Source organism: Geotrypetes seraphini, chromosome 9 (genome assembly GCF_902459505.1).
Source record: "Geotrypetes seraphini chromosome 9, aGeoSer1.1, whole genome shotgun sequence".
NCBI lineage: Eukaryota > Metazoa > Chordata > Amphibia > Gymnophiona > Dermophiidae > Geotrypetes > Geotrypetes seraphini.
This window is the reverse complement of record NC_047092.1, coordinates 175,578,461-175,606,120: the sequence shown is the minus strand read 5'-3', so window position 1 is coordinate 175,606,120 and position 27,660 is coordinate 175,578,461. Positions and strand designations below refer to the sequence as shown.

At 40.9% G+C, this 27,660-nt stretch overlaps 2 protein-coding genes across 5 annotated transcripts in view; one reads left to right on the top strand and one right to left on the bottom strand.

Annotated features, from left to right (window-relative positions):
• Positions 1 to 10,988, top strand: part of GNB4 (G protein subunit beta 4) — a 68,272-nt gene extending 57,284 nt beyond the window's left edge. For all 3 annotated transcript variants that reach the window (XM_033958612.1, XM_033958611.1, XM_033958610.1), the window contains exon 10: positions 5,422 to 10,988. In XM_033958612.1, coding sequence (XP_033814503.1) covers positions 5,422 to 5,528 — 107 coding nt within the window. In that variant the 3' untranslated portion in view covers positions 5,529 to 10,988. The remainder of the gene's footprint in view (positions 1 to 5,421) is intronic.
• Positions 10,989 to 13,573: 2,585 nt separating this feature from the next.
• MFN1 (mitofusin 1) overlaps positions 13,574 to 27,660 on the bottom strand; it is a 47,284-nt gene continuing 33,197 nt past the window's right edge. The window contains exons 11-18 of one of the 2 annotated variants that reach the window (XM_033958008.1): positions 27,082 to 27,186; positions 26,297 to 26,399; positions 23,817 to 24,046; positions 22,204 to 22,359; positions 21,492 to 21,688; positions 19,912 to 20,046; positions 19,229 to 19,339; positions 13,574 to 18,634 (exon numbers count right to left, since the gene is read on the bottom strand). In XM_033958008.1, the coding sequence (XP_033813899.1) occupies positions 19,270 to 19,339; positions 19,912 to 20,046; positions 21,492 to 21,688; positions 22,204 to 22,359; positions 23,817 to 24,046; positions 26,297 to 26,399; positions 27,082 to 27,186 (996 nt within the window). In that variant the 3' untranslated portion in view covers positions 13,574 to 18,634; positions 19,229 to 19,269. Of the gene's footprint in view, positions 19,340 to 19,911; positions 20,047 to 21,491; positions 21,689 to 22,203; positions 22,360 to 23,816; positions 24,047 to 26,296; positions 26,400 to 27,081; positions 27,187 to 27,660 lie in introns of both variants that reach the window. The other variant, XM_033958006.1, reaches the window with a different exon arrangement.

The window sequence follows — 27,660 nt, the reverse complement described above, 5'->3', positions numbered from 1 at the left end:
TGCCCAGGCTGGATTACCCCTTCCCTGTAAGGTCACAGCCCATAAGGTCAGAGCAATGGCAGCCTCTGTAGCCTTCCTCAGATCGACACCGATTGAGGAGATTTGTAAGGCTGCCACTTGGTCCTCGGTTCATACATTCACCTCTCATTATTGTCTGGATACTTTCTCCAGAAGGGATGGACAGTTTGGCCAAACAGTGTTGCAAAATTTATTCTCCTAAGTTTCCAACTCTCCCACCATCCCATTGAGGTTAGCTTGGAGGTCACCCACTAGTGAGAATACCTGCCTGCTTGTCCTGGGATAAAGCAATGTTACTTACCGTAACAGTTGTTATCCAGGGACAGCAGGCAGCTATTCTCACATCCCACCCACCTCCCCTGGGTTGGCTTCTCTGCTAGCTACCTGAACTGAGGAGACACGCCCGGACCATCGGGCGGGAAGGCACTGGCGCATGCGCGGTGCGGGCATCTCGAAACTTCTGAGTTTCTTCAAGCAAAATATGCTTGTGAGACGTCCGTATCGGGGCTCTGTCAGATGACATTACCCACTAGTGAGAATAGCTGCCTGCTGTCCCTGGATAACAACTGTTATGGTAAGTAACATTGCTTTACCCACCCTCCCTCCCAGTAGCATCTCTTCACTGCTGCCACTTCAGTCCCCTTGACCCAGCAGTTTCCCTGCCATCAGCGTGACTCTTCCTCGTCCTTTCCTCCAACCGAGCTTTCATGGTGGTCTAGTGGAACACTGGTGTAGGGGCAATTCTCACTCACTCCTGCCTGTGCTCTCTCGGTGCTAAAAACAGCTGCCAAGACTTCCAACAGCAGGGAGGGGCATGCTGATGGTGGAGAAATTGCTGAGTCAAGGGGAGCCTGATGAGGGAACTGCTGGTGTGGTGGGGGTGGGGGGGAAGGGTGGGTAGAAATGTCTGTCTGTCACCAGAGGAGGAATGATTTATATTCGAGTTAGCATTTTTCCCCTAAAAAGGGGAGTAAAAATGGTATCTTGGTTTATATTTGAGTATATACAGTAAGGGATGGTATCCTGAAAAGCCGCCAGAAGTTAGTCTAGATCGCGCCTAACTTGAAGGTTTTAATTGGTTCTAAGCGAAGAACATCAAGAAAGGGGACAAATCCTTCTTCAGATACATTAGCGACAGGAAAAAGAACACAAACGGGATAGTACGCCTTAGAACGCCAGACGGGAATTATGTGGAAACTGTCTCCGATAAAGCCAAACTACTGAATGATTACTTCTGTTCGGTCTTTACCTGCGAGGCACCAGGGCACGGGTCTCGGCTGGATGCAAAGCAAAGCATGGATGACCCATTTCAGGAGTTTGAGTTCACACCAGCTGATGTTTACAGAGAACTGTCAAGACTCAAGGTGAACAAAGCCATGGGACCGGACAATCTGCATCCAAGAGTGCTCAGAGAGCTATGCGATGTTTTGGCGGAACCGTTAGCCATGTTCTTCAATCTCTCCCTAAATACGGGGAGGGTCCTCCTGGACTGGAAAACTGCCAATGTTGTTCCTCTGCACAAAAAGGGTTGCAGAGCGGAGGCTGCGAATTACAGACCAGTAAGTCTCACATCAATAGTGTGTAAACTCATGGAAACTCTACTTAAAGGGAAATTAGACACAATATTGGATGAGGGGAATCTGAGGGATCCCTGTCAACATGGATTCACTAGGGGCAGGTCATGCCAGTCCAATCTCATCAGCTTCTTTGATTGGGTGACAGGAAAGCTAGACTCGGGAGAGTCTCTGGACATAGTATACTTGGATTTCAGTAAAGCTTTTGACAGTGTCCCACACCGTAGACTATTAAACAAGATGAAATTGATGGGGTTAGGTGAGAAACTAACTGCATGGGTCAACGATTGGCTAAGTGGAAGACTTCAGAGAGTGGTGGTCAATGGCACCCTCTCTGAGACATCGGAGGTGACTAGCGGAGTGCCGCAGGGCTCAGTCCTGGGACCATCCCTTTTTAACATATTCATAAGGGACTTGACCCGAGGGCTTCAGGGAAAAACAGCGCTGTTTGCCGACGACGCCAAACTGTGTAATATAGTAGGTGAAAGCGATCTCACGGATGGTATGGCGCAGGATCTGATCAAGTTGGAAAACTGGTCCTCGACATGGCAGCTGGGCTTCAACGCAAAGAAGTGTAAGGTGATGCATCTCGGCAGCAGAAATCCATGCAGAACATACACCTTGAATGGAGAAACACTAGCTACGACCTCAGAAGAACGGGACTTGGGAGTACTCATCAGTGCAGACATGAAGGCTGCCAAACAGGTAGAGAAGGCCTCATCCAAGGCAAGGCGGATGATGGGATGTATCAATAGAAGCTTCGTCAGCCGTAAACCTGAAGTCATAATGCCACTGTACAGAACCATGGTGAGACCTCATCTGGAGTACTGTATGCAATTCTGGAGGCCACATTACCGTAAAGATGTACTTCGAGTTGAGTCAGTCGAGCGAATGGCCACTAGGATGGTCTCCGGACTCAAGGGTCTCTCATACGAGGAAAGACTGGGCAAGTTGCAGCTCTATTCTCTAGAGGAGCGCAGGGAGAGGGGTGACATGATTGAGACATTTAAGTACGTCACAGGTCGTGTCGAGGTGGAAAACGACATATTCTTTCCTAAGAGACCTTCAGTCACAAGGGGGCACCCGCTCAGAGGAGGGAGATTTGGTGGTGACACCAGGAAATATTTCTTTACAGAAAGGGTGGTGGATCACTGGAACAAACTACCGGTGCAGGTGATCAAGGCCACTAGCGTGCTCGAATTTAAGAATAAATGGGACATCCACGTGGGATCTCTACGTGGGTCGAGCAGCACTCTGACTTAATGGGGTGGGACAGTAGAGTGGGCAGACTTGATGGGCTATAGCCCTTTTCTGCCGTCATCTTTCTATGTTTCTAAGTGGCGTGATAATTGGTCATGCCATAAAAAAAAAAAATTAAAACTTTGTTAAAACAAAAAATTAGTCAACGCTAGGCAGCCTCCGGAACCAGCGCCTAGGTCCATAGAGCCTAGCATCGCCTAGTTAGGTTGAAGCCCGGAAGTGGGTGTGTTTAGGGGCAGCGCCGGAATTTGGCATCACTAGGTGACGCTAGCCAGAAATGAAGACCTGCAAAACCCTGGCCTACGCCTAGGATCCTTGATAGGCACTAGTATCCCTGATTCTGAAAGCCGTCTGGCCGTGATTGACACTCGACAGGCAGTGCTTACAGAATCAGCCTCTAAGTGCCTATCTACAATAATCTAGGAAGTTATTTTGGAGCATAAGTGAACTTCCTTCTGCCGTTGCAGAGCAGAGTTGACAGAAATATCCTATCATTTCGGTTTACATCTCTCGACTGCACCATAACTGCAAGCAGAATTCTAGCAGCCATTCTTAATAGCGCCTTTGACTGGGTGTGTGGACACTGGCTGAGCAGTAAATGTTATCACAAACACAGCATTTGTTCACAGAGAACTTCATATTCATATAGTAAGACAGATTAGCCTACATTATCATATCAAGGCAGTTTGCAACTCTTTCTTGTAACATACAACTACAGTTTTTCAAGGTGCTCTTGCAGCACCCTGTAGCCAGTCAAGGTTTCAGGATATGCACAAGAAATATATATAAGATTGTAAGTGTAAATCTCTCATTGGATATCCTGAAAACCCTTTGATCAACTTGAGAAGCAATGGTGCACTGCTCCATTTTAACACTAAATATCACCCTAGCACAGGTAAATACAGATGCAAACATAACTACAACTTTTGTCAACTCTGCTCTGAAACCTTGACTGGCTACAGGATGCTGCAAGAGCAGCTTGAAAAACTGTAGTTGTATGCTACAAGAAAGAGTTGCAAACTGCCTTGATATGATAATGTAGGCTAATCTGTCTTACTATATGAATATGAAGTTCTCTGTGAACAAATGCTCTGTTTATGATAACATTTACTGCTCAGCCAGTGTCCACACACCCAGTCAAAGGCGCTATTAAGAATGGCTGCTAGAATTCTGCTTGCAGTTATGGTGTAAATCGAAATGATAGGATATTTTTCTGCTGAGTCGGCTGCTGCTAAATTTCTGGTGCCTCACTGGGAGAATTTGGTACTACTGTGCTTTGCAGAATTCCCCCTCCTGTACAAAACCCTGCACTTGTCGCACAGAATTCTGATTTGTTCTCTATCACGTTCCACCTTGCAGCAGTTCCAACATAGACACCCATGCCTGGCACTGACCACAAACAGAAAGAGGAGAATGGCCTGCCCATCAGGCCACATTCTCTCTTTCTGCAGCCCAATACTGAATACAATATTTGAACCACAAATTTCAGTGGTGTCTTATGTGGGTTCAAATGTTGTATTCAGTGGCAGAGGACACAGCCTGATGTGCTGCGGCTTTTCTCTTCAACTTGTGATCCGAGCCAGGTAGGTGCTACATGCATTCAAGGAGGTCTTCTGGTGGGGTGGGGAGAGGGAGAGGGAGAGAAAACTGAGTGTCTATGTGCTATCGGAGGATGGGAGGAGAGCTGGTGTCTTGGATGAGAGGGAGGAGGGAGAAAGCTCGAGATGTATATGGAGAGATTCAGTTATGGAGGTTGTCATTGAGAAGAGGGTATATGCTGGGGAGGTGTTTCTGGGTGGCCATTGAGAGAGATGTGGGGTGTTAGAGGAGGTTGAGAGAGAGCAGTGCTGATGTGTGTGTGCTGGGGTGGGGATTAAAAAACAGAGGAATGGAGAGAGAACTTGGGGTTGGGGACAGGGAAAAAGAGAAAATAAAGTTGGGGGTGTCCACCCTGGAAAGGGGGCAGAAAATACAGGGATTAAACCTGTCTAGGCAGGAGGTTCAAGCTAATTGGGGAGTGATACTTCTCAGGAGGGGTGGAGCCTGAGCAAGGAGAAAGCTTTGTGGGGGTGGGGGTAGGTTTAGGCTTTGGGCCTTTATGATGGGGACATTCTGTAGAGAAAAAAGAACATTGCATAATTTTAAACTGGGACACTTTTTTTTTTTTTTTTTAAAGAAATTTTAAAAATATTGTTGCATTACATAACATGTTATAATATGGTATACAATATGTATAAGGTGATTGGAAAGTACTTGAAGGGTGGGGGGTGGGAGAGGGGATAAAAAAAAATTTGTTCAGAATATTATGTAATAGATATAAAAGTGATATTGTGTATTCATTAGTTGTAACTCAATATTTTGTACACTTCATGTAAAATATGAAAATGAATAAAGAATTATAAAAAAAAAAAAAAATATTGTTGCATAGAATTCCTGCAGAAGAATCCAATTTGCATCTTTGCTGCTGTGATCATTGCTTTCATAAAACTTTGAGGAAGATGGATGGTTTGTGGAGAATAGACTGCAGTCTGGGCTGTTCATTTTCTTCCCTTGTCTCTCTCTCCTGCAGGTGTTCTTGCTGGTCATGATAACCGTGTCAGCTGTTTAGGTGTCACTGATGATGGGATGGCTGTAGCTACAGGGTCTTGGGACAGTTTTCTCAGAATCTGGAATTAACACGAGGGCAAACATCTTGAACATCTCCAATGAGATCTGGAGAGATCAATGTTGCAGCCTAGAGCTGTGAAATTAACATTTCTACCTTGTATTTGCAGGTGAAGTTTTTTCTATTCACTGATTTATTATTATTATTATTATTATTATTATTACTACTACACGAAAAAGGCTTTCTGTAAACTAGTAAAAATCAAGTGAAGGAATGGTGAAAATATCACTGACTCTGACATGGGGCTAGCACTTGGCCATGGTGATGGAGGAGCTAGGAGCCGGTCCTTTCCTTTCTGTTTTGGTTCAGTTAAGTTGTCCTTAAGGGATTTCTGCTTATGCTCAGTCTGCTAATCTGTACTTTTTTTGTATATAGCAGAATGTAAACATTATAGCAACTAGCCATGTAACATTTGCTTGTATGTAAAGAAACGAGTATATATACATTTTTCCCTGAATTAACTAAATTTATAGGTTTGCCTTTAGCTTAATACCACACTTAAGTTTGGTCATGAGTGGGCTGATCAGTGTTTTTTTATGTTTTTGTTTGGGTGTGTTTTTTTTGTGTGTGAGATATTGCTATGGGTGAAAAACAAAGCCTTGGCAATGTGCAGTATGTATATCAGCAGAAGGCGCCAAATTCATGATCATCTTATACCGTTCTCAATCATCTTAGGAGTGCATTGGGCACCCCTTGCCCTACTCTGTTGTACATGTAGGTTTTTAGATCTTGGTTGGACACCCCGGGCACAAGCGCCTCCCTTTTGAGAGGCAGAGATTCCAGGACAGTAATGGGAAAGGCCCGAAAACTGCTGGAACTGAGGGACAGATTTGGAAGGACATAGCTAGGGTAAGGAATTGCCATTAACGAATGAAGCAGCCTATGCCACTGTTGAACTGTGAAAAGTGGAAGTTCTAATGTTTCAAACCACAGTGTTGTTGGCAGGTGCTGTAAAACCGCCTGAGAATCAAGTTGGGAACCTTTCACAGGGAAGTGCATCACACTTACCTTGTAAGTCACCAGGCCAGCCCTCGATCTTTAATATTACACAAAAGGCTTCTCAGAGGTAGCTTAAGAGAAGTGAAACATGGACTTAAAGCAATGTGAACAATATTTGGACTGTGAGGTTCTAGAAGATTTCTATAGCGTAAACAAAAGAACAGTGTACGCCTTCATCCTTTACATACACTGATCTCATATGAAAGGGTGAATAAGATAATGGGAACTGGAAGAAATATGCTTGAAGACCTGACCAACAGGACAAAGGATTTGGGGGAGGGAGCATATACTGGGGGACAAATGAGAGAAAGAGAAACTGGTCTAGATCTGGAAAATTGGGGACTGAGCTGGCCTACCACATTTGCCAATCTTCGGATTGAAGATCGTGTCTGATGACAAACACTATGCAAATAGTGTTGTATAGTGTTTCTTTCTTAAAGATTAAGGGCTGGCCTGGTGACTTACAAGGTAAGTGTGATACACTTCCTTGTAAAAGGTTCCCAACTTGATTCATAGGTCGGACTTCTGTTCCCTAAGTCAGCCAGAGACGAGGATGCTGCAGGGTGTGTGGTATAGACAATTAGCTGTGGCCATTTCAGCTGGAAGAATAAAGAGCAGCAAAGAACTCTTTACAGTCCTGAAGGTTTTGGGGTTTTTTGTTTTTTTTGCTGTCGCAATTCTGTATTTTCTTGTATTGCGTGTTCCACATGCAGCTGTTTGTATTTGATTTGTTCCAATTTCATTATTTTGGCAAATATTTCTTTAGCATTAATAGTTCTTTCGGTTGATCTGTGTAATGTTTGTCTTCTTTGTCTTCGGTCTCATTCCATAAATTACACAGGTTATGCGTAATCCATTTAAACCAAAATGGAAGTCTAGCTTCCCCCATGTTATCTTTCTGACTGATGTACCATGTCAGGGAGAAGTGTGCCACCTAGTGAAATGGTTAAGAAGTGCAGTAGCTCGTATCATTCAGTATTTACTAGCAGTGTATATGAAGTTTTGTTTTAAGGTGGGGGAAGGAGAAATGAAGCTGTTTGCCAGTATTAGATCTCTTCAATGGGCCAAAACCCCTCCATGTAGTCTAGCTTTGACTTTGAGGTTTCTTCTACAGTTGGCTTTTAAGTTTACAGCAACAAGTGTCGGTGCGTAAGCATCTTCTGAAATGCCAAGTATTCGTTACAGTGCAATACATTAATAGCTGTGGACTGAAGCCTGATTTTATGCTGAAAATCTCAGCAGACTATTTGCGGATTTTTTCCTTCCGAGCCTTTGGAAAATTATAGTCTATAGGAAGCAGGTAGAGAGCACTGCGAAGTCACATCTTTGACTGGGGTTCTGAATCATCCACACTAGCCACTTGGGCTTTCACGCACTACATAATGTGTGCTGATGTGTTTCTTGGACATTAGAATGGGAAGTTTTCAACCTGAGTTGTTTGAGGTACTTCTGAGGAGAGAGTTCAAAGCTCTTGATCTGTTTGGGGGAGAGGTTGTTCAGAGCTTCTAAAGTTTTGTACAAACAGCAGAGTCTTTGGGATTCTGCTTCCTGTTTGTAGCTGTTGGAGCTGACTTCTCCATACCGAAATCCCATTTTCTCCAACAAGAAAGCAAACTGCTTGGAAAATACTTGTTAGCCTGCTAAGGAAACTTGCAGGCTTCAAAGATACTCAGTTGCACGTTAGCACTTAGTAGAGTTTTGAGCCCTCTTTTACAAGTCGGTGGACTTGGCACCTTTTTTACACCATGTCCCTTCTCTCCTTTTAGTCCATGTGCATTCGCCATCTCTAGGTATCAGTGTACCTCCAGTGTGGTGTTGGAGGTGGGAGACAGAATAAAAAGTTGTTGAACAGTGCTTAGTGTGTCAGGAGGTCTATCTCTGTGTGGAACTCACCCAGAAGGTAACTGAAAAACTGTCACCAAATTGTTTTGCATTTTTTTTGCTGGGTTTTCTGTTTTATATATGTGCCACCGTTCCTTCTAGTATGAATACCCAACATTTTGTCAGTATGGTCAGGCTTCCAATACTTAGAATTCTATGTGAGTATTTCCAAACTGCATTTGTCTGATATTTGCAATAGTGAACGTGCCAAAAGGTACACAAGCCAAGGGAGGGGCCACAAAAATCTCTCTACTCCCTGTGTTATGATACACAAAGCAAACTAGGCTTACTGGGACCAAAAATTAAAGCAGAAGCAATACAGATCACATAGAACGGGGTGCATTTCTCTCTTGTAGATTTGTTTGTTAGCTTTGTAAATCATGCGCTTTTTACCATTGGCCGCATTATCACCCCCCAGCAGAGTAGCACTTTGAGGTCAGGCGGAATATAAAACCAAAAATTAGAACAATCTGAAACCTGAATTTTTAAGGCCATATATAAATGTGAACCTTTTACCCAATTCTGTGTAATCCTGGGCATGTGTGCTGTATACCTGCTGCCAACTGAGTCCTCCCTATGTTGCTTTTGAGCCTCTCTTTTTTTGTAGTAGGCAGAAGTGCATTCTTTGGGATATTGGTTTGTGTCAAATTCCTGGTGCTAATAGTTGAATTAGAACTTGAGATTGCTAGCTAAGCTTCCAGATGTATAATGGGGCTAAAATCTTTCATCCCCAAAATTGTTACACACACACAATTATTGGTAATGTTTCATTGCACACTTGTGCGTAAAGGCCATATTTGAAACTCTGAAAGCAGGTGATAATATAACTTCTCGTGCTGAGGACAGATCTACAAGCATGTAGGTTTTCAGGACCTGGTGGGGGGGGGGGGGCAATGTTAATTGCATCATTGTTTTTTAATGTTGTCAATAAAATGTTCAGAATTACTTCATTTCAAGTATTTTCTTAGGTTTTTGGTTTATAGTACTGATTGCTGACAGAATATATTGTGCCAAAAATGTCTGGATTCCAGTTCTTTTTTAAATTATTTGCAGTATTCACAGGATTTCTAATGTTTTAAAGATGGTAACCAGACTTTTAAAGTACTGTGTAAAATAAAAACTTACTGTGGCTTTAACCATAATTTAGAAATTGAAAATCATGTGCCTCAGAACTGGCTAGAATCCAGATTTTTTATTAATGTGGGAGTGATGTTGACCACGTTTGCAGCATATATTCACTATGGGTCTTATGTGATACTGTTTGAAAGCTGAAAAACAAAACCATAAGGTTTCTAGTTATCAGTCTGTTATTACCTTATTGTTATATGTCCCCCTTCTTTCTTTCTACAGCAATTTTGATTTTATTTTTTAAACTGTTTTTTTGTCTGCTGGGTGGGGACCTGAATAAACTTGACAACCTAATGGAGGTTTTCGGTTTAGAATAAAGCCAGGATTGTGTTCTCTCCTTCAAGGTGGCCTCAGTTGTGACGTTAACTGACCTGTCACTCTAGTCGCAATTCCTCAGTAGCAGTGTTTGTTTACTGTAATGCATGAGTTGCCAATCATTTGTTTTAAGTCCATCAGCACAACCAGTTATCAGAAAGGGAAGCTCGTTGTGTGAGAATGTCAAGGAACAGAAAGCAAGCTCACAAATAAGTGAGTCCAATAGACATTCCAAGAGAGTCTAGTTTTGTCAAGTGGATGCTGCCTCTGCCAGTGGACTTAGTACTCTCCTTTCAACTTTTGCCCATGTGTATTCTGGGCCCTAGATGTTTGATGTATCTCACAGGCTAGTTGAATGACAGAATTTGACATTGCATTTCATGTAGAAGGAATTCTGCATAGGGTCCGATGGTGCACCTTGTATAATCTGGCATGCATGCTAGTACAAATATCTTCCTGAACTGCAGAGGCCCATGAAGCCTTTTATTCAGTAAAATACATGCAGAATGTTAATGCAGTGTTTGTATGGTAAAATTAAATGTGTGAACAGTTTTAACTTGATTTGATATAACCTGATAACACATTAAATGTGCCTCACAAATTCATATACCACACAGTATGATAGATTTTGACAAATGCATACTTAAGTGGGAATAGTATTGCTTTATTTATATAGTGGTGCTTCATTTTCCTTCTGAGACAAGGAAGAAAAGCGGCAGATCATGTGTATTGCTTGCTATCCAAAGGAGTCCAAACCTAGTTAGAGCAACCTGTACTATATAATGCAAAACTCAAGAACCTTCTCTTTTTGTAACATTTTTACTCTTTTGTTGCTGAACATTTTAACAAAAGGCATCATCGATATCTCCAGTGCCCAAAGGAGTCTGCATTACCTTTGGATTGTGTGTATTCAAGGACAGTCTTAAAGGTTTGAAGTCCATCTGAAACCAGGGACTTGTGCCATGCGATTTTCTTTAACAGTGCTGTTGTATAAAGAATTCCCTGTGAAATAATAATCTCTTGCTAAGAATGTTTGTTTATAGTTTTTTGTTTTTTTTTCCACAATTGATCTTTTCTTGGTATTTGTACAGTGGCTCAGTGAAAAGATATGTTGCCATGAATTGATATTGTAACCAATAAACAAAGGCTTTTAATCAAATGGTGCTTTGTGCTGGATGGTGGAATTATTAGCATGTATTTGAATATTTGACACCTGATATAGTAGCTTAAAAAGGACGAAGTCCATAAGACTTTGTCTCCTTTTCATACCACCCAGTTGGGCAATATGTTAGCTAGTGTCCTGTATTCAATATCTTCTTAACCAGTCCAGTCAACCCTAATCAAATCCAAACCACTGCTGTTAACTGTACCTCTCTTGAAATTTGCTTGAGGACATCTGCAAAGTAACTAACTTGGTCCTTGTGTTGTACCTTCACACTACTGCCTGGACCAGTCTTCAGTTGGAAAGTGCATGTGATGAATCTGTTTTGGGGATCTCTAACTTGCCTATCATGTTGAATGGTTGTTCAATGATATCACAGTTATTATCTGAACCCTGAGCTTGGGAGTCACATATTTTAGGGCTGCACATCGATTAATCGCATTAAGCATTCCTCCCCCCCCCCCATTCACATTTCCTTTTATATACATACAGTGGCAAATATAAGTAAATTTTCAGAACTGACATGTTTTAATTATTAAAATGAAAATAAATCCCTTTTCATAACATTTCTTGGTGATTTTAAAGACAGAACAAAATGATTAGAAAATGAAAATCACAAGGCAACAAAGGTACAAAAAATGATTTATTTTTATTTCAGTAATTAAAATATGTCGTTCTGAGAATTTACTTCTAGTTGTGATTTAAAAATTTGAATTGCAACTTATCAATATGCAGCCCTAATTTGTGCCTGTTTTTAATTCTCTTTAAACAGCAAGATTTAATCAGGTACTCAATCCTACTCACTGCCGGCAGTTATTGAGCTTTAAGGGGACTGATGCAAGTGAGAAGGGCTGTGCTTGGTCAGAGCTTTGCACTTTCACTTCAGCCTGTGTGGCTGCTTAATCCTGCTGTTTCTTGAGAGCATTTATTTCAGGTAAACAATATTGCTATACATAACTATGGTACAAAGTAGTATAAATTTTGAAGTCTCAAGTTCCGTGTTATTCTCAGAGCTGAAATGACTTACTGCTGGCACATGTGCTCTTACAAGTGCCATTTTCCACCATTGATTATATTTTTCTTCTAAATGTTCACATGAGAGGTTGAGAATTTCAAGTAAGATGTTATACGTTATACTCCAAAAATATATAGGGTGCTGCCAGAATCACAAGTCCAAAATCTCATTCATAGGATTAAATTCCTTGAACAATTTATAGTGGGTCTCAAGTGTTCACAGTTATACCACCACTAGAACAAGTCCTGGCGTATAACTATCTTGTGAACTATCGGTCCACTAAATTATTTATTACACTGTTTAATTTAATTTTTATCTTTTTTTATATCATATTGTACCATACACTAAGATTATTTAACTTAAATAATCTTCCTATATCAATATCGTAATAGTACTTAGCTCGGGTATAGATGTACTACCCGGCCATCTGGAAACGACAGAAGATCTCCGTTTCGCTCTCTTTATCACAATAGAGCTTCCTCAGGAACTGCATAATTACTTTTGTCGGCACAGTTTGCTAGTACTGGGACCTAAATTAAGAATCGCCTGACTATTTTTCCCTCGGCGAAACTCACGGCGTCTTGCATCACTTCCGGACCTTAATTATTCTGTTCCTGAGGAAGCTCTATTGTGATAAAGAGAGCGAAACGGAGATCTTCCATCGTTTCCAGATGGCCGGGTGGTACATCAATACCCAAGCTGAGTACTATTACGATATTGATATAGGGAGATTATTTAAGTTAAATAATCTTAGTGTATGGTACAATATGATATAAAAAAAGATAAAAATTAAATTAAACAGTGTAATAAATAATTTAGTGGACCGATGATAGTTCACAAGTTATACACCGAGACTTGTTCTAGTGGTGGTATAACTGTGAACACTTAAGATCCCCTATAAATTGTTCAAGGAATTTAATCCAATGAATGAGAATTTGGACTTGTGATTCTGGCAGCAGCCTATATATTTTTGGAGTAGGAGTGCATAGCACAACATTGTTTAAGGAGTAATTAATACGTAGCGAATGACAATCTGTCACCATCCTCTGTTGTTCCTTAGTGTCTCTCATCCGCAGTCCTTCTTCAATGCAAGGCTTGAGGGTCAGTGGCTGTGCCCATTCATACTCTGATTCTTCACTCTCTCAAAGAATAACACAGGGATGGTTTCCTGTGGTTACCCATGGGGACAACAGTCCCTGTGTCATTCTCTACTAGCAACTCTTATGTGAGCCAGGTATAGGACAATGAATTGCTACTCTTTGGGTTTTTGTCAGGATACTGGGCTTGGTCAGTCCCAGTACTGCGAGAAACCATCCCGTGCCATTCTTTAGCATCTATCTCAGCCTCAGTCCTTCTACACCAGCATTCTCTTCCATGCAAGGCTTGAGAGTCAATGGCTGTGCCCATTCATACGCAGATTCTTCCCTATCTCCTTAAAGAATGACATGGGGATGGTGAAACATTCTGTCACTGTGTCATTCACTAATCAAGGATCTCCTGCTGTTAGCAGATCCATATTACTACACAGAACTTTAAACACCAGGCCTCCAGCTGCCTTGGATAAAACATTGGCTGCTTTTTATTTTCTCAGATCCATTCCAAGTGAAAAATTTGCATTAAAAAATGTACAAGTCTATAAAATATGCATGCATTTATATAAAATTACTTTAAATATACAGATTCAACAAATTCAGAACCGCTTCAAAATCAATTCACATTTTATAACTTAAAAGGAAGTGAGCAGGCACAATCCATTTTCACTTAGCTTCAGTAATGGCCAGTGTTTGAACAGGCTACTTTCTAGGTCAGTTGGTGTGGACAGCTGCTTGAGGGTAAGTTTAATGGAATCAGCTGTATAACAGCAGAATATAAGTACTTTGCCTGAAGTCATGTGTAGGCAAAAAGAAACCATGCCAACCTGACACAGGGATTCATTTTCAAAGCATTTAGACACACAAAGTACCAAAGAAATCTATGGTACTTTGTGTGTCTTGCTGTCCTAAAAATTTGGTTTTCTTTTTAGTTTATTTAATGATGTGCATATTTTAAAAATATTGCTATAAACTTCAATAAGAGGCCTCTAATTGGCCAAGCTTGTGCATTTCTAAAACTAAACTTTGTATCTTTAGTGTTAACAATGCTAGCTGAAAGATAAAATGGATTGTGTAAGCTTTGCATTATGGGCAGATCAGTACCGCAGAGCTGTGTACCAGGCCTAATGTAGGACAGGACCAGAATCTCAGATAACACATCATGCAACAGCAGTAAGAGGCTTGTAAATCTCGCATATGTGGTTGGGTCATCTTTCAAACCTATGCCAGTATGAGTAATAGGTGTAATCTAATCTGATATGCCTTAGGTAGGTTTCTTCATGGACAACATGAATTGGCTTTAGCATGTCCAGAAGCTTGCAAATCTGATCAGGGAACTCCATTCTTACTGAATCACTCTTGACTCCCACTAATTCATAGGCTTAAGATCTTAAGTGTACCATTATCTCTCTCCACTGTGGACCTTAAGCTTAGCTCAGTCTTCTCTTGGGCAATGCCAAATCTGGCTCTAATGCACCCTGCTTTATAGTCTTCAATAGCCACACCCCTATACTTGACAACAGTTTATCCTCAAAAGAAGTTCACTCAGTCATATTAATCACATTTTGTTTGTAGATTTTAGCAGCTTAGTCTGGATAGTATTGGGCCAAAAATCCAACTGAACGGTCTGTTAATAACGTATCAGGCATTCACCACTACTTAGCTAGTAATACTTAGTTCAGCAGGCTTAAACTAAATAGGACTGGCACATAATGTGCTCAGTGTAGCCTACTTTGTTCTGCATAAGCCTTCAATGAGCAAGCAGACTTCTCCTTGCAGTCAACTGAGCCTTAATGTTGAGTCTGTTGCCCACCGGCCAGGAACTGTAAACAGAACAGCAGGATTTACCTTCCAACTGGAACTGCTCTACTTTCTGCCTCTTCCTCCCTAACTGCCAAGATGATCAGGTAAGAAATCATATTAATGGTAGAAAAGAAATATGGAAGCTGCCACAACACTTCTACCAGCTGGCATCAGGGGGCTATTCTTTTTTTTTGTTTTGTTTTAAGAAAGTAGTTCCAAGCTCCAGTCGTAGGCACCACTGTTCTAAACTTACTGTCATTTTGTGTATTGCCTGGAGTGCTCACTTTAATATTAATGACCTTGTACTACAATTACATAGTATTATCAGAGGCTGCTACAAAGCACAGAAAATACCATGGAGAACCATTATGTGTATTGGAAGCTAAAATACTTCAATGCTAAACTGGTGTAATGTCAAACATTAAAGGCACAGTAAGTTTAGAACATCAATGCTCTAGTGTTCAGAGAGGGCAGCTCCACTATTTTTATCCATAATTAGCAAATGAACTAGGCCTGATACTATCCCTTATACCAGGGGTGTCCAATGTCGGTCCTCGAGGGCCGCAGTCCAGTCGGGTTTTCAGGATTTCTCCAATGAATATGCATGAGATCTATTTGCATGCACTGCTTTCAATGCATATTCATTGGGGAAATCCTGAAACCCCGACTGGACTGCGGCCCTCGCCTTATACAGTAAAAGTATTTCCCCTATCTTAGCTCTTTTGCTCTAATCCCATCTACAGTTAAAGCAGCAGATGCAGTCCAAATGCTCCAACTCTTTCTCCTACCATGTTTCCCCTAGTAGAGAGAGGAAAGGAATGCTGGAGATCAGCAGTACAGCATATACTCTAAACCATGCTGACCGAGAGACCTAGCAAACAGATGGCATGGAGTAGTACCCCTCCTACCTATGGCTCATCCCATAGTCAATAACAGTGAAGCTAGTTCTACAGAAGAACTTGAGGGAGCAGCCTTTAGAAACCTCATACCTATGGTTATGTGGACCTCTAGAAGTCAGCAGAAGATGGGATGAGAAACTGTGACCAAGTCTGGCAGCAGGAGGAACAGAGCAGGATTAAACATAGTGTTAGGGTGGCATTCACTAGAATGTTGTATCAGACTGTTTCATAAAGAGCTGATACATTCCTAGTGCATTCTCAAAGCAGCTGGCTAATTAACTCTCATGCAGAGGATATGGGCCATCCTTGTTAAAATCTTTAGTATCTAGATCTAAGATGGTGTTTAACTGAGGCGTTTGCTCCCTCCATTTCCCTGAAGTCCCAAAGCCTAAGCCTATCAGTTTTGAAAGAGAATGGCAAAGGCTTGCATCCCAGCAGCCAGCCAGCCAGCCTAATATCAGCGATGAGGCAAACCACTTTGGAAGATTTTTAGTCCACCATGAGACCCATGGCGCCTGTCTCTTCTGCTCAAGTACTGCAAACCTAGGTAAGTAGTGGCAATGGGAACAGGATCTCATTGTGTCTCAAGAATCGCATGCCCCCCCCCCCCCCCATCCGGAAGGAATCTTTTGTAGGGATAATAACGAAGGAGCTTGGGAAATTCTGACCTTTTCACTACTTTCTGGGAACCTCTGATAGAATTTTCCCCACGCCCAGGTAGTATAACATCTAGAATTGTGAGTGGTGGATGTAGGCGGAATGTTCCTTCTAAAGATATTGTAGAGTCGAGGATCAAGAAACAAAACCAGCAGTTATAACTTTAGAAGTACTCTGGGAGGCTATACGGAATCTAAATTGCTTCCCAGGCCCAAGACTCAGTTCAACAATTATAGAAAGTATCTTTAAAATAAGGTCAAGGCAATACAAAAATCTTGGTGAAAGATAAGAACCTAGTTCAAAAGAAGACTGAATATCTGGAAAACCAGTTAAGGAGAAATAATTTACATTTCTTAAATTTTCTCAAGTCCCCAGTGATAGCTTCAGTGGACTTGGTAAGAAGATGTTTCAAAGAGGTTTTCAAAATTCCAGCTCTTCCCCTGCTTATAAAAGCTCAATATGTTTTTGGGAGAGAATGTAGGACTGAGACCTCTGGATGATTTGATCAGGTTGTAGATTTAATTGGTTTTCTTGAATCTTTCCTCAAAATATTAACAGAGGCTAACTTTACTTGTAACATTTGCTTTGGAACTGAATCACAATATTTTGAATCTATATTTTCACAATATTAATCAGCAGTTTATGGGATCATATATATTTCCTGATTTATCTCATGATACACAGAAGTCATTCTTAGCCTATAGAGCAAAGGTGACTGCTTTGGGTGCCAATTTTGTATTGAAATTTCCTTGTATTTGTGTTATTTTTTTTGAAGGTGTATCTTACAATTTGTTTGATCCTAAACAGCTAATAGATTTTATTTTAGCTAAAGGGGGAACTTAAAGTTACTGTGTATCTTTTCTAGAATAAGGTAACTACCGTTAGAAAGTGGGCTGAGATAAATGAGTGGGGTGGCAAGCTCCCACATTTTTTTTCATGTATCTTGGATCCTATTATTAATTGAGTTATTGTGCTGAAATTTCTTTCTTTATCATGGATATAGTGAAGTGATTGTTAAATCTGAATTAATAGAAAAATCTTAATTTTTTTTTTGCTTTTTCATTTATCTTAATTTCTGCTATGGATGAGTTGACTTTAAAAAGAAGCGACTGCCCCATGAAGCAAATTTGCAACAGGGAAAAAGTTGGGAGGGAGTGCACAAACTTTCTTGGTGTAAATTAGTTTGAATTCTAAAAGGAACATCAAATATTTTTGGGTTTTAGAGAAGTTGGCTTTCTTTAGAACAAGAACATCCAACTCTGAACTCAGGCACTGTTGAAAACAGCAGTTCCCAGAAAACTAGTTCAGACTGTGACCATCTTCAATTGGATTGTCTAATGCAGACTCTCTTTGGTAAATCTCCACAGATGGGCCTTGAAAGCATCATGTTTGTAAAAGTGAATGGAGCAGAAACTGCCCCAACCTCCCCCCCAAAAAAACCAAAAAAAAAACAACAACCCCAAAGACTGAAAAAAAATTAGAAAAGTTGAGTGAGAATAAGCAGGAAAATCATTCTCTCATCAGTGCAATATCCAAAAGGCAAGCCTATGCTATAACTCTAGTATAATACTGCTATATTGTATACCTGTGTCATGGCTGGGTTAGAGGTGCGAATGCTGAACTACTGGAGCCCCTACCACCACTATGATTCCTCCTCCAAAGAAGGCAGATTACATCAATGCATCTATCATAGCTGTACTTATACAATAAACACACTACTTACCCTACCTTTAAATATTTTTATTCTTCCTTTGGTATATTATTAAATGAAACCATCTTTCACCTGCCATATGCATTTTAGTTAGTTTCCAGCCCTTATTAATGGAAGACTGTGTCTAGGTGTAATGTATTAAACCTGAAGTGAAGATGGGCCCAGGATCATACAGAAGGTCCTAGAAGGTGTCAAAGAAAACCCAACCTTCACACAGCTTTTCAAACTACATCTTTGAAATAATCAACTTTTACTTCTTAGTACTCAAATAATAGTTATTTCCTTCTTAAGGACAATAAATATGCTATCGCAAACATTAAAGATTAGTTCCAGGTATTAAGTGTTGGTAACCAAAGCTTTTTAAATTCATCCAAATGTAGAAAGAGAAGAAATCCACTGAGAGTTTTGAAACCTGTAAACAGGGCTATGCTTTCTCTGCTGTACTCAGGCTGGCATCTGTAAGGAATGAGGACACAAGCAGTAGTTTGAGTCAACACTTTAGGGTACCTCAGTGCAAATGTGCTACACATTCCTTCCCATCCCAGCTCAAAGAAACAGCATTTCTGCTAGAAATGGACAAAAGTCTCTTTTAAAGACAAGGCGTTAGTGAGGCCCAAAGCCAAGATTGATAATATGGCCTAGTTTGTCAATGATTGACACATGCCTTTCAATATTCTTGATTTTGACTATACTAAATCTTCCTGAACTCAACTCTTCCCAAAGGTCTGTACTTAGTATGAGGGTTGCACTAAGGAATTAAAATAGCTTTCACAGATTTAGTCTCTTTTACTGCCAGAACTCGAAGACCGGACCTGTCCTGAAATATCTCAGATCTTGAGGCTATGGATTTTATTTCCCGAAGCTGAACTCATCCAGAGCATCAGGGGCCTAAACTAATCCTTAGATGAAGGAAACAGGGCTCTTGTGCTCTAAAGTCTACAGCTCCATGAAACAATGATAGGCTTTGCACTCATCACTTTGGATTTTTTTTTTCAGGGATTCCCCTAGAGAGGAGAAATTCTACAGTAGCAAGAACTCCAAGATACTTTCCTTGTAAGATACTGTTGATAAAATATTGCATAAATAGCTCCCTATATATTCCAGTGAAGAAAATGTCTTGCAAATTCATCCAGTTCCTTTTCCAGATGAACTGCTTTGTTCCTGAAAAATAAGGAAAATATGTATTATTCATTCAATTTTCTATACCATTCTCCCCAGGGAGCTCAGAACGGTTTACGTGAATTTATTCTTTCCTGTCCTGGTGGGCTCACAATCTAGCCAATGTAGCTGGGGTAACAGGGGGATTAAGTGACTTGCCCAGGATCACAAGGAGCAGTGTGGGACGGAGGCTGCAGCTTTAACCACTGCACCACACACTCTCCCTAAAAACATATACGGCCTCTTTTAAAAAGCCGTACTAACGGCCCCGAAACCCATAGAGATTTAAAGGGCTTCGGGGCTGTTGCTGCACGGCTTTGTAAAAGAGGCCGATGGTGATTACTGCCATCCCACCACACTGAACAATAAATCAGTCCTGATTTTCAACAATGTTAGAAATTGATTAAAATAAACACCCCTTTAAGGCCAGTCCTAAGCACCATAAAATTACTTCTTGTTCTTTTGGCTAAGATCAGGTATAAGATGATGGTCTTAGGCTTTATGGCTGACATTGAGTGACTACATCTTCCATAAAATCCCACAAAATAAGAAAGCAAATGTTTTCTGACCCTCACCTCTGCAGTTTAGAGTTGCTCTGTATTTTCTCTAGCTGATCGATTTCTGTAGACAACCTAGCAATGCTGTGCTCTAGATTCTTCTCAGTAATACCAACTTGCTGACACAGTCGTGTAAACGTAGTAGCCATTTCCCTAGGGAGGGAGGAAAACATTTGACCAGCTGTATTTCTCATGTCTTTCTTTTATTAATGAATTTAAGCACTAGCAAATTTAATGGAAAGCAGCAGAAATGAATGCTAGAATTTGAAAGTTCTGGTCTCTTGGCTCACTGTCTACTTTGCCAGCCAATGCGTGCACCCCCACCAACCATACACACAAAAAAAGTCAAATTAGGCTTAGCACTTGCCAATATGTCTCTTTGTCATTGAATGTTGAAACATCGTGTGCAGACCCAACTTTTCATATGAAAGTAGCACTGAAATATGAGTTTTATGTGGTACAGTTTTAGCCAGAACTACAGTGCCAATGTTAACCTTCCAAGGGAACCTCTGCTTTCACACATTTCTACCCAAGGAATTAACTTAAGAATATCAGCTTACAAGGGAGAAACTTTCCTATTAACCCCGCCATAAAAATCCTAGGAGTGACCTTAGACCAACAACTGACATTTGACGCCCACACCGACATCTTAGTAAAAAAAAAAAATGCTTCTACCTTTTACGTACAATAAAACCATATTTCAATTTTGCATTGTTCAGACTGTTAGTACAATCACTAATCCTAAGCTCGCTGGACTACTGCAACATCATTTACCTAGGATCCTTAAAAAAAAAAAAAAAAAAAACCTACCAAAAGATTGAGAACAATCCAAAACACAACCATACGACTGATTTTTGACCTGAAAAAAAAAAATCCGACCACATCACTCCATATTTCAAAAAACTGTACTGGCTACCAGTAGAGGCCAGAATAATTTTCAAATTTGGTTGGGCAGACTAGATGGATCAGTCGGGTCTTTATCTGCCATCATCTACTATGTTACTATGTACTTATACATACATTCCACGGTGCTCCTTAATATTTAACAATCCTCTGTGTCTGATCAGTGATCCACACAGTCATGCGATTAGCATTTTCAGTGGCTAAGGCACAGTTATAGAATAAGCTACCAGGGATGATGCATTTACATAAGAGTACCGAGCAGTTTTATAAATTGCTCAAGATGCACCTATTTGTTCAGGCTTTTTATGATGGTTATTATGATAAAATGATTTTAATTTCAATTTTGTTTGGCTTTAATGCTGATGTTTTTATGGGTGTTTAAATTATTATGTTTGTTGGCTGGAATCCACCTAGGCAATAGGCAAGAGATAAGTTTTTTAAATAAATAAATACATTTTTTGGTGTTTGGTCTCTAGGATTAATTTCTGTGGAGTCCCCATGTCCCTCGAATCCCCCAGGGATTAACTTATAGGGCAAGGCTCTTGCCTACACACAAACATAGGTGCAAGTAGGCCTGAGCAGCGCATGACAAGACTGTCCAAGTGGCCACAGGGAAAACACATAGCAGGTATCAAGGGTAGTACTGGATGCTACAAGAGACATTCACAACTCCAGAAAGCACATAATATACTTACTGCTGAACTTGGTGGCTGCAGTTGGCGCTGGTAAAGCTGACAATCATCTGCAATTTATTGGTAGCATAGTTGACAAACTGTTGCTTAAAGGTTCGTTCCTTTGCCTTTGTTGTCCAGCTCAGTCTTTCATAGAGGTATAAAACACCATACGAGCTCAGGGATAAAGCTATAAGTTTCCAGCCTAAAGTTTTCCAAATCTGGAAGAAAATGTGGAGTAAGTGAAAAGATCAGATGGTTACTGTGCAATCGGGACACAAACTCTTGTGACTTCTGGAATAACCTCACAGCATGCAGGCAGAATGCTTTTCTGCTCAAGGATCCAGCTTGCACAGCTAAAAGACTACATCACGTTTAATCTTTGCCATAATGCTTTCGTATAAATTATATGCAACTGATTTAAACAGAAGGTTGAAATAGTAAAGGTGTAATAAATAAAAATGGATATACATGCGAGTCTGCAGACTCATAAAAAAATCTAATTGTTTACTAGCAGATATTGAATAAATTAAGCCTATCTTTCCATTATGGAGAAACATACTAATACAGTCTAAGCGTGCCAAAACGACACAGATGGGGTGGCAAGCCTTTGCCAGCTTCAACTACTAGTTATGGAGTACACAGACACCTATCAAGCTGCATGACAGAAAACACCTTTACTTTACCCTACTTTCAGCAAAGCTTTTCAGAAGACAAAACTCCTAATAGTACTTGCCACGCCTCCCACAACGAGCACGCTCATCGATGTCCTGGAAGTTAGTGAAGCCAAAGCAGTAACCGTAGACATCATGAATTCTTGCTGGGAAAGGGCATCCCTTGTGAACGTGGGCATACTGGTGGCAGAAGGGGTGGTGGGCAAAGAGCGAGGAATCTAGAACATGAAGCATTTAGAAAATATTAAGCAGGCTGATGAGGAAAAAAATGTTGCTTTCCTCCCAGCAAATTTAAAAAAAGTGACTCAACTCAGAACTCTTCAAGTGCTGGTACGGAAGGGAAATTTCCTGCTTGCTGCTGCTTTTCTTGGAATTTCACCTTCAGTACCTCAGGATGTCCTCTCATTCAGAAGAGGGAAACAGAACAAAAACTTCAAGCAAAAGATCTCTCCTAGATAAGGGTTCTCTGCTTCAGCTGTAACATTTCCCCAAGCTTTAATCATACATTTGCCACACTTTTCTTAAAGTTCATAATTTTAAAAGACAATTCAATTATATTTACTACTAGTGTTTTAGCCCGTTACATTAATGGGTGCTAGAGATTCCTCTTCCTCCTGCCCTTGTTCCCCTCTGTTAGGCGGTGATTTGTTTTTCCACTCAATTTGAATTCAAGATGGAGGATTGTACCGGGAGCCGTTACCGAGATCACTGCTAAAGCTACGGAAGAGCCTCTGCTCGCCTCTGTATAAAGTCCTTTTTTTTTTTTCTTGTTGTAGGCTTCCTCCCCCTCCCTTTCCCCTTCCCACATTTCGCTTTTTCAACCACCTTGCTCGGTCTTCCGTGCTGCGATTGTGCTTCATCTGCTCCTTGCCTCACCGCTACTCCCTTCCTTCCCTGCTTCCCTCCCCCTTCATGCCTGCGTTATTCAAGCAGATCGGGCAGCCTATCCCCGCTTTCCCCCCCTTCCCACCCCCCTTTCCTGTACCTGCTCGGAGGGGAGGCTCTTTCCCGGGATCTCGCTGTCACGGGGGAAGCAGAGGTACACAGATGATTAATACATAATAATTGTAATCCATAGGGGGGTGCGCCGACGACAAACTGTCTTACAGTGAGTGAGGGGGGAGCTGCGCTGGGCATGAAGTGTAAGGGAGCTGGCAAGACCGCAGGGACTGTTGTATGCGCACATGCGCACTCCTGCCAGCCACGGACCTACAGATCACGGATCACGTAGGTAAAGAGTGCACATGCGCGCTTAGCATTTTATTATAGTAGATATCCAAAAAGTCCTGCACTGCATGGTTTTAAGATGATATGACTCAACTACATCTCTCCCATACATACAGACATTTTCTCTCCCTTCCTTCCCTCCCACTGAACTGTCATCGGAAAGACCAGTGCAGTTAACCTTGCACCATATATTAAAGCTCAGTGTATGGTTTCCCAACACAAATGAAACAAAAATTTTGCTTCCTGATGCTGTAAGCGGACAGCATGCAACTAGGCAAAACACACAAAAAAAGTGCACTCGCATGAGGAGCACACTGGATGCATGCACACATGAGTCTGCATTAGTGGACAATTTTGGAATAAACTCTGCATTTTGCTTTATCCTGGTAAAAATAGTGCAAGGGTTGAAAAAATAGGGAAGGTGTTTGTACATTTTTCAGCAGCATACCTGGAAGACTGGTTCTGCAAATCCTAGCAGTAACTTGCGAGTACTGTCGGGCACAAGTAATCGATTAACAAGAGAAGTCCATCCCAGTGAAAAATGAAACTCAACATCTTCTTGAAAATCTGAGCACAACTTGTCACAATTCAAGTCATAGCTGAGATCAAACTTTCTGCATGGGATTAGCGTGTAATGGTTACACTGAACACCAGAGGGCAGCAAAGGCATCAGATTTGCTAGGAATTGAAAAATATATCTGTTAAACATCTGGACAATACCACAACAAATATTTATTTGATATTTTACCTTTTCCTAAGGTAAAGGCACGGTTAAAGCTTAGCAACACACTAGCCTTCACCACACTTAAAAAAATCCCCTCCCCCATTTGTATAAAAGAAAGTTCAATCGTGTATAATATTTAAGATTACAAAACTACTAATATTCATCATGTATCAATAATTCCATAGAATTGTGTTCTATTTCTGTCTCCATCTACTGGTAGGAAGATAATGAGTTTTGCAGGCCTTTGTCCCCTTAAGGCTGTGTTGAGCTAGCTGTGATGTTAGTCCTAGGCCGATACGCGGAGGTTGATCTTCACTTTATTTTCCTGCCTTCGCATTATAGCTTGCTAGGTGTGCAGCTGTGGGCAGGCATCACTAGTTTCAGGCCCACCCTTTTTATATTCTCCAAGACCATGGTAGTAGTGGCAGGGATTCTAAACCCCTCCCCTTTATTTAGATGATTAGCTAATTAGGGTCAACTTAGAACAGGTGAGTCACGATACCAGAGCCAGAGTGACTGGATTACTGGAGTTCCTGGTACTGGTTGTAAATATCACCAAGAGCATTTTAATAACCACATGGTCTCTGAAGTTTCTAGGGACACAAAGCAGGGAAAAGTATATGCAACTCTGCATAGAATCTCTCAGCTATTTAAATATTGTGGAAAGCTTATTTGGTGTCTCTCTTTTTCCTGCTTTGAAATAGATTTACTACACAGATACTTCCTGCAGTACTAGAAACTGAGGGCCGCAGAATTCTTTATTTCTTCTTATCCAATTGCTAATAGAACTTAACGACAGGAAATCTTTCTGATAATGCAACTTATTCCCAGTCAGATCCAGGGGAATATTTGAAAGGATCTTGAGAATGATTCAAGTTACCCTGATTCTGTTTATTTTAGGTATTTATATAGCACCTATCAAAGTTGTCTAAGCAGTTTACAATCAGGTACTCAAGTATTTTTTCCTGTCTGTCCCGGCGGGCTCACACTCTTATCTAGTGTACCTGAGGCAATGGGGGGATTAAGTGACTTAACCAGGGTCATAAGGAGCAGCGTGGGGTTTGAACCCACAACCTCAGGGTGCTAAGGCTGTAGCTCTAACCACTAGGCCACTCCTTCCTCCTATAAAGTGTGCCGAAAATATCAGCGCTGTTGAGTGTGGCGCTAAGCGCGACTCTAAAACTTAAGCGCACTTTTTGTGCTTAGGTGTCGCTAGGAAGACAAAGCAGTTTTTAGCATATACAGTATAAGTAATTGGTGCTTTTTTTTAAGAAGATAAATTCTGCTTTGGTCAGTGCAGTTAACCCAATGAGGTCAGTACTTGAGGAGGTTTTCGGGGGAGGGGGTAACCTGAAGTACTGGCTTTTAAAGATCTTTGCAAGGCAGCTTGGCCACTGGAAAGTTTTTCTCTTGACCATTTTTATTTATATGGTATATCATGCCCAACACATTATGTTCAGCATAAAGTGGTGACGTCGCTGAAAACCTGATGAAAGAAATGGATACACACCTGATGCTGCCACGATAAAAAAAACACAGACCAGAACTATGTGGTTTACCATGAGTGACTAATATTGCTGAGGGTTCTTATAGCTATTTAATAACTATATTCTACATTTTGCATGTAGTGCTTTGGCATTTCTCTGTTAGTATTTGTAATAGTGCATTGGTTTCAAACATGCAATCTGTTAGCACAGCAGCTTCAGCTCATTCAGACACAGCACTAGCTCGAGGCGCTTACTGGGGACTTCCTGTGATATGTTCTTTTGGAAAAGTGGAGCATTTTATAACTGGGAAAACTCACTCCAGACTGTTCTGCTGTCAGCACTTTCCCTGCAATATGCAAACACAGTGCTGAATGCAGGGGCAACTTCCAGCATGTCACCAAACACTTCAGGACAAAGGTAATCTACAGCCAGGCTGTGAAGAGAAAGCTGCACCACCCATGACAGGTGGAGGGCTTGCCCCCTACTCCCATGCCAACATTTGGTATTTTGGTTCCTACTTTTGCAGAACCCATTCCTCTCTGCTAAAAATAGAGCCCCAGCTGACACAGTCTCTGTGCATCATAAGGATTGATGCCTGAGGGTGCTTGGGAGGAGAAAGGTAGCTAATAGTATGGTGCTGTGGTCCTGACATTTAATGAACCTGCTTTTGATAGTCAGGCATAAGGGGTATGGGTTATAGAAAACACTACAAAATACCGAGCATGTCCTCCTGCGCTTGCTGCATGGATGCGTTGACTGCATTGTTACAGCGATCGGCCAAGTTTCTTCCCATGCCTTCCTCTATGTGTATATTTAGGTCCTTTAAAAATGACATCATAAATATATTTTTAGATATTAAAAATACATACTACACAAATGAGTCCTGTAGCCCAAAGCACAGCCCAGTATTGTAATTAATCTAACAGGGTAAAGAACACTATTTAAAACACGTCTGTTTTTACAATTCATTTATATCTCCAATTTATCATGTATTTTGTCCTACGAGTAATGAAAAAAAGCTATTTGGAAATCATTTGGTGACCCCCAGTGGCACAGTAAGGGAGGATGGTGATGGGAAGTCTCTTAATTGCACCCCCTGCCCCACTACCTCTTATCCTTCTATTCTTTGCCAGCAGCAAGCAGGGACTTCTACCGGCTGCTCACACCAGCTTGAACCTTCCCTCTGACATAATTTCATGCTACTGGGTGGCGCCCCTACCGAGACTGTGCCCAGGGTTCTTTCCACCCTCCCTCCTTCTACGCCACTGGTGACTGCAAAACCAAACAATTCCAACTTGTTTTGGCACCGTTAAGCTTTTGTTTAAGATCCTTCCTTAAGCTATTTCAGTGAAGTAAGAATACAAAGATTTGGCAATTTTAGTGAAAAAAAATATTTTAACAGGTGTGCTTTGTCATTACAAAGACAAAATCAGAAGTCAAAGTCTTGATTATTAAAATTCAAAGACATCTATCAATAATACATCCTTTGGTGCCTAACTTACATTTTTATAAATTTTCAGTACTTCAAAAGCTGGATGAAAATCTGAAGTAAATTCATCAACCAGTAGAGAAAGCCGACAAATTTCATCAGTCATAGCACTAGAAACCTAATTAAAAAAAACAACATGAATATGCCTAGAACATCTGGATTTAATAAATTCCTAGCATATATGACTTGTCAACTTTAAGGATTTATAAAAGCAGAAGATGACTAAGTTTTATTGTTAATAACGATACCTGAAGAAACACTGTATTGCAACTTAAAACTAATAAACACTAGAACCAATTTTTTCTCCCTAAAATTATGAATGAACGTGTAAACTAGCAGAAAAATGAAAGGGGATACAGGCAGCATCCTTATGAAGGAAGGATTAAGAGCTTAATGAGAAGATGACTTAAGATATCAGAGAGGCTTAGACAATCCTGAGTTATTTATCCTTGCAAATTGTACTAGGATGACAGGACAGTCCATGAATGTAACTCATAGTAGATTTAATACCAATTTAAGAAACTTTCTTCATTAAAGCATAATTAAACTGTGGAAATTGTTAGCAGGGGATGAGGTGGTTTACACAAGATTC